General features: G+C 41.3%; 1 protein-coding gene across 1 annotated transcript; it reads left to right on the forward strand.

Annotated features, from left to right (window-relative positions):
• Positions 1-932: 932 nt before the first annotated feature.
• On the forward strand, positions 933-6,119 carry cpa4 (carboxypeptidase A4). The gene is made up of 11 exons (XM_008410844.2): positions 933-1,062; positions 1,932-2,013; positions 2,528-2,662; positions 2,775-2,873; positions 3,454-3,555; positions 3,664-3,765; positions 3,872-3,982; positions 4,776-4,866; positions 5,054-5,253; positions 5,715-5,799; positions 5,886-6,119. Exons 1-11 carry the CDS (start codon positions 968-970, stop codon positions 6,071-6,073), a joined length of 1,290 nt encoding a protein of 429 aa, XP_008409066.2. The 5' UTR covers positions 933-967; the 3' UTR covers positions 6,074-6,119.
• The last annotated feature ends 203 nt before the right edge of the window (positions 6,120-6,322 follow it).

Genomic DNA, 6,322 nt, shown 5'->3' on the forward strand with positions numbered 1-6,322 from the left:
AAAATTGACTTTTCTTAGCTTTATATCTCGTTAAAATGTTACTCCCTCATGAAAAACAAACATGGAGTGTCGCCTTGATTCTTTCATGAATGTTTAAGAAATCCTTTAATCTCTATGGAAACCATTCAGATGTGCATAGTGCTTGATGGGACCTAGCTCTGTCTTCGAGGATGAAGCTCCTCCTCTGAGCTGCACTTTCCAAGCTTCCACCTTACAGAGCAGCTCTCCCCCACGACTTCCTCACTCTGCTCCTTCAGACTAGCCAGCAGCAATTAGCAAACACCTGATGGAACTGTGCATCTGCTGAGCTCTTTGCACAAGCTACTTCTCTGAAGGCAAAGTTTTTAAAGAGACACAGTCCCAATTTCAAGGTGTTAAATCAAGAAGTCAAATTTCTTTTAAGTCTTATTTGATATATGTCACATTTAGAGAAAAAAAAGGGATCTATGGAAGAGTTCCAATAGCAAAACTTCTGCTGACCAAAATTAACCTGACGTATGGAGGAATTTAATTGCTTAAAGTCAAAATCATCTTGAATCTGAGTGCAAGATTTCACATCTTTGCTATTAAAACTTGAAATGCTCGCTATCAAAGCTCTAGTTTTCTTTCCAATATATTCTGTTGACACTCAGCTGTGATGCTGCTTGCATGGGGGAGGATATGTTCTCTTCCATATTAATGCCAGATTTATTCTTGATTTCTGTGTGGCTTTTGAAATGCTTGTTTCTTTGAGCAGAGTAAAACAAAATAAAGAAACCTTCAAACCTGGCAAATGGCTTTGGGTAACTTGGCTCTATCTGCAGCTGGGCAGTGAACAGATAACCCCATGCTTCATCAGCATGTTCTTTTCCTGTTTTCCAGGAAGCAGATAAGTGTGACTGACAGGTGTGCCAGTTTCTGGGGGGTGGGGGTTAACGTGGGAACAGACCACCTGAACCACTGTGGTAAATAGAGCTTAGATGAGCCGATGCCTCACAGTCTGAACTATCCAGACAGGATGAGAGGTTTTTGGTTTCTGGTGGTGCTTGTGTCTGTAGCCAGATCTGAGCGGCTCTTCACTGGGTGAGTTTGACGTTTAAAACTAGCAGTGGCCTTTGTTTCAGCTTTAGTTTTGGCATGAACAGAATGTATTAATTAAACTCATTAACAAACTGTTAAAATATTAATAAATAGCTGAATCAGCATTCTGTAAGTAGTTCTTAAAATTAAATAATATTGAACATCTTTTCACACTGGTGTCTGGAGTCTAGATGGCCACATGAAAAGCCACGGCAGGCTGGATTTGGCCCCTGGGCCTTAAATTTGTCACATGTTCCTAGAGACTGTTTCAAGGACACAGTATAAAATATTTTCCAACCAAATAGAATCACTTTATAGCACAATCAAATAACTATGATAACTTCAGTTGTAAAAAAATAATAATAATAATAATAATAATAAAAAAAGCTATATCAGCTTACAAGAAAATTTGACTTTGTAATTTAACACCTTGAAATTGGACCTCTGTCTCTTTAAGAAGCTCCTGCTCTTTTTGAAACTTCAGGAAGTCATCACRACATGGCTCCTCTATTAGCCCTTTAACAACCTTTTTGTCCGTATTGCACTGAGAAGTAGCTGGTATAATGAGTTCAGCAGCTACACAGTGGCGCCGGGTGTTTGCTAATTGCTGCTGGCTAGTCTGAAGGAGCTGAGTGGAGGGCTCTTGAAGTAGGTCGTCCTTTTGGATTGTAGAGCAGTATAGAAGAAAAAAGTGAGGAAAAAGTGTTCCGTTTGTCCTCTGCTAGTCTAAATGTATAGCAGCATATCTACATTGATGTGTTGAACAATTATTTATTGGTGATCAATTGAGTCAACCTGCTAACCTACTGCTGATTTGCCACGAGGCAACCATTTAAGAAGACATGAAATTGACTGGATCAGATTTGTTTCAGTGACCAGGTCATCAGAGTCGACGCCCAGTCGGAGGAACAGATCAAGCTGCTGCAGATTCTGGASTCTGAGGAAAAATGGAATGTATGTAAACACACACTACACACACATTTCACACAATCCAACACAGTCATCCATATTTAGCCTCTCTTAGCTGCATGTTGGACTGTTTTATGTTTCACYTTTATTGCATTAAATCACAGATAAGCTTTTTCTGTCCTTTTTTTCTTTTCTTTACATTTTCTTTTAGCTTAATTAAGTAATTATCTCTTACTTGCGCACRAGAGTATGAGGATTTTCCGAATGGCTCATCTGGTATTTGTCTGGGGGCATAAAGTTTGTTCAAAAGAACATAAAAATTCAGACTGAAAAAAATCTGAAATGTAGTTTTAAATGTTTCTTTTTTCACATTCTTTTTTTTCAGTTTCAAATTTCTTTTTCTTTTGAACAAACTTTACGGCCCTAATTTAGCTCCATAAGGCACTCCCTCCTAACCACACTTCAAATGAAAAAACAGCAGATCTGTAAATCAACCTAAGCTGCTGTGCTCAAACTACAGGTGTCAATCATCTCCTTCCCACTGACTCTCTGATTCCAGCTGGACTTCTGGCGCCACCCGGTGTCCACGGAGCTTCCCATTGACGTCAGAGTACCCCGCAGCCTCCTTGGTGCCGTGAAGGAGTACCTGCACGCCCACAGCATCCCTTTCACTGTCATGATTGACGACGTCCAGGTTGGTAGTCCTCAGAGGTTTACTGGTTGACTCGGAGGGTGACTTGAAGTCACGTGTTAACGATGACTTCATGTTAAGTGTGAGCTTGACATCGTCTTCCCTGAACATTCAGGAGCTGCTCGATCAGGAGAAAGCTGAGATGAGGGAGAACCTTATCAGGGAGCGTAACACCAAGGACTTCAACTTTGCAGCCTATCATCCTCTGGACACGGTACGACTCACACATCGGCAAATCGTTTATTTATTTATTCTGGCTGAAATAAACTCCAAATTCACAATTGTGAACTGTAATCGATGACTTTCATGTCTCCACAATGTGATGGAATGGAAAAGTTTTACAGCTCGAGCTGTTGCTGAAAGGTTTCCTCTAAAAAGATCTCTCTGACTGTGACCATGGAAACTGTGCTGGTGATTTGACATCACTTGCTACAATGTAATAACAGTCAATTTTGTGCTGTACTTCTTTCCACATTTTGTAGTGTATATAACTCTTTTGTCTCCCTTAAAAAAAAGAAGAAGCAAAAACCAATGTGACCACTATCATGTTTTACTGTTCGGTTTGTATTTTCATTGTCGGGCAGTGTTAGCCACATACGGCATTTTGCATGTAGGTTAAAGTTTAGTCTCGTGTGACCAGAGCGCCTCTTTACTGTGTTCCTTACATGGCTTGAGAAAAACTACAATCTGGACTTTGTGTGGCATTTTTTCAACAATGCCTTACCTGTCTTTGTGTGCTATCAAACAGGCTACATGTTTTTGTTGGTCTCAGGTTTTGATCCATCTCCATACAGATCTACAGCTGGATGGACACGCTGGTGGCTCAGCACCCAAACCTGGTGACTAAGCTGGAAATCGGCAGATCTTATGAGAACAGACCCATGTACGTCCTCAAGGTAGGGAAATTGTTGGCTTTGCTTTCATTAGACAACACAATTAGCTTGCGCAGACACCCTGTACCATAACTTCCTTTAAATCAATATGTTTGCTAACTTTGTATTTAGTTCAGCACTGGAGGCACCAATCGCCCTGCTATCTGGATGGACTTGGGTATTCACTCCAGGGAGTGGGTTTCTCAGGCCACTGGAGTGTGGACGGCCAACCAGGTACAAAACGCCATTGCCGATACGTGGGTCTCTATAAGTCTCGCCTGATCTATGTGGTGTGTTTATGAATAATTGTGTTAAATCAGTACATTGTGCTCTCACCCAGATCGCCACTGATTATGGCACTGATGCCTCTCTGACCTCCGTTCTGAACACCATGGACATTTACATGCTTATTGTGGCCAACCCTGATGGTTATGTTTTCTCCCACACCAATGTAAGAAACCACCACTGCTTCAAATTACTGTTTTCCTGTTAGAATTTAGATTGAGTGTTCCCGCAGCTACAGTCGTACCTCTCCTTTTTCTCCATTTTTTAAATAAAAGGGACACCATTACGTAAAATTGACTTTTTAAAACTTTACATCATGTTATTCCCTCATTAAAAACATACCTGGAGTGTTGCTTTGACTCTTTCATGCATATTTGAGAAATTGTTTAATCTCCCTTGGCAAAAATTAAGCTAGGCAAAACTCCTAGGTGGACCTAGCCCCACCTTCCAGGATGAAGTTCCTCCTCTGAGCTGCAGTTTCCAGGCTTCCAAGCTTCCCTCCACCACGACTCCCCCACTCAGCTCCTTSAGGCTAGCCAACAGCAATTAGCAAACACTTGGTGGAACTGTGCATCTACTGAGCTCATTGTATAAGCTACTTCTCAGTGAAATGTTGGTAAAAACATTATTAAAGGGTTAATAGAAGAGCCTTGTGGTGATGACTACCTGGAGGTGGAGTTTCATAAAGAGCTGGAGTTACTTAAAGAGACAGAGACCCAATTTCAAGGCATTAAATTACAAAGCCAAATTTCTTTTAAAGTCATATTTGATATATACAACATTTTTATAACAATTGAAGGAAACATAGTTACTTGATTGTGCTATAAAATGGCACTATATGCTTGGGCATAATACTGCCCCTATAAAGAGCTTAATAAAATACTCTTTAGCTATATTTTGAAGTTGACATCCAAAGAGGAAAAGAGGATACACACTGACTTGTGCTGTGGGATTTACAGGACCGGATGTGGCGTAAGACGCGTTCTCCAAACTCAGGCTCTTCGTGTGTCGGAGTTGATCCCAACAGGAACTGGGATGCAGGATTTGGTGGTCAGTTATTTTCAGTTACAGCAGCATCCTTGAATTTGTTTAACATAACCAGGATTTGTTTTCAGTCCAGATCAGTGATTTAAAAAACGGGAGAATACATATTAATGAAGGTTAGCATGTAATTAAGTAAGATTATAGCCAAGAGGCTAATTTCCATGCATGTTTCCATCCAAACTTTTGTGTCCAGGCCCCGGTTCCAGTTCCTCTCCCTGCTCTGATTCCTATAGTGGCCTTTTTGCTCACTCTGAGATTGAGGTGAAGAACATTGTGAACCTGGTCCAGAGCCACGGCAACTTCAAGTCCTTCATCTCCGTCCACGCCTACTCCCAGCTCCTCATGTACCCCTACGGCTACACCTGCGGGAGCGCTGCTGATCAGGCTGAACTGGTATGAAATTAGGCTCTAGAGTAATCCAGGAGAGGGAACACTGAAGATAAACCTTAAACTTACACCTTTATGTCAAAAAAATTCCTTTTAAGGTAGGACCTCAAACAAATGTTTGAGGTTGCCGGCTGTATCTGTTCACATGCCAACTGATCTTGAGTCTTTCAGTTTAATTTACTACAAGACCTGGAAAAGCACAGGAATGTCTCATCGGCTGTTGCAAAAGCTAAAAGTTTACTCCACTTAACAACCACCTTAACTTCACCGTAGTAGCACAAATATTGTTAGATTTTCTTGTGAATATGTAGATAAAACAAACTCGACTATAGAGCGGTACACTACGGATCCTACTACATCATACCTAGCCTTATTTACATTCTTTCAGCTGTTAAAATCATACTACGTTTTATAAGACCTGCATTGTTTCTGGCCAATACTTTACACAATTGTACTTTTGCGCTCAGGACTCTGTTGCCCGTGCTGCGGTGCAGAAGCTCACGTCCCTCTACGGCACCACATACAAGGTTGGAAACATCTGCAACATCATCTGTAAGTAACACTTTCCCTCAGAGCAACATTTCAAACCCTACTACTAATATATGAACATGTTTGCCATCTTCTTCTTCTCTTTTCAGATCAAGCCAGCGGTGGGAGCATTGACTGGTCCTACGATGTGGGCATCAAATACTCTTTTGCCTTTGAGCTGAGGGACACTGGTTGGTATGGTTTCGTCCTTCCTGCCAATCAGATTATCCCGACTGCCTCAGAGACTTGGTTAGCCCTGAAGCACATCATGGAGTATGTTCGTGACCACCCATATTAGTGGGCTATTGATTCTGAAACCAATAAAGCTACTTTTTCTCTCAGTGTCTGTTGTGTCTTTGTGTTTTAAGGTTGTATTTAACACATTTGTTATCGGGCTTATGGCACCAGTAGGATTGATGCAAGTAGGGTCGCCACCTTTCAGAAATCAAAATCACTGCAGCGGCAACGTGTTGGTTAGTCTGTGTTACCCAGAAAGCAGTTGGGCATATTATTGCAACACCAACACCGTGAGTGAAACAATGACTGG

Source organism: Poecilia reticulata, linkage group LG6 (genome assembly GCF_000633615.1).
Source record: "Poecilia reticulata strain Guanapo linkage group LG6, Guppy_female_1.0+MT, whole genome shotgun sequence".
Classification (NCBI taxonomy): domain Eukaryota; kingdom Metazoa; phylum Chordata; class Actinopteri; order Cyprinodontiformes; family Poeciliidae; genus Poecilia; species Poecilia reticulata.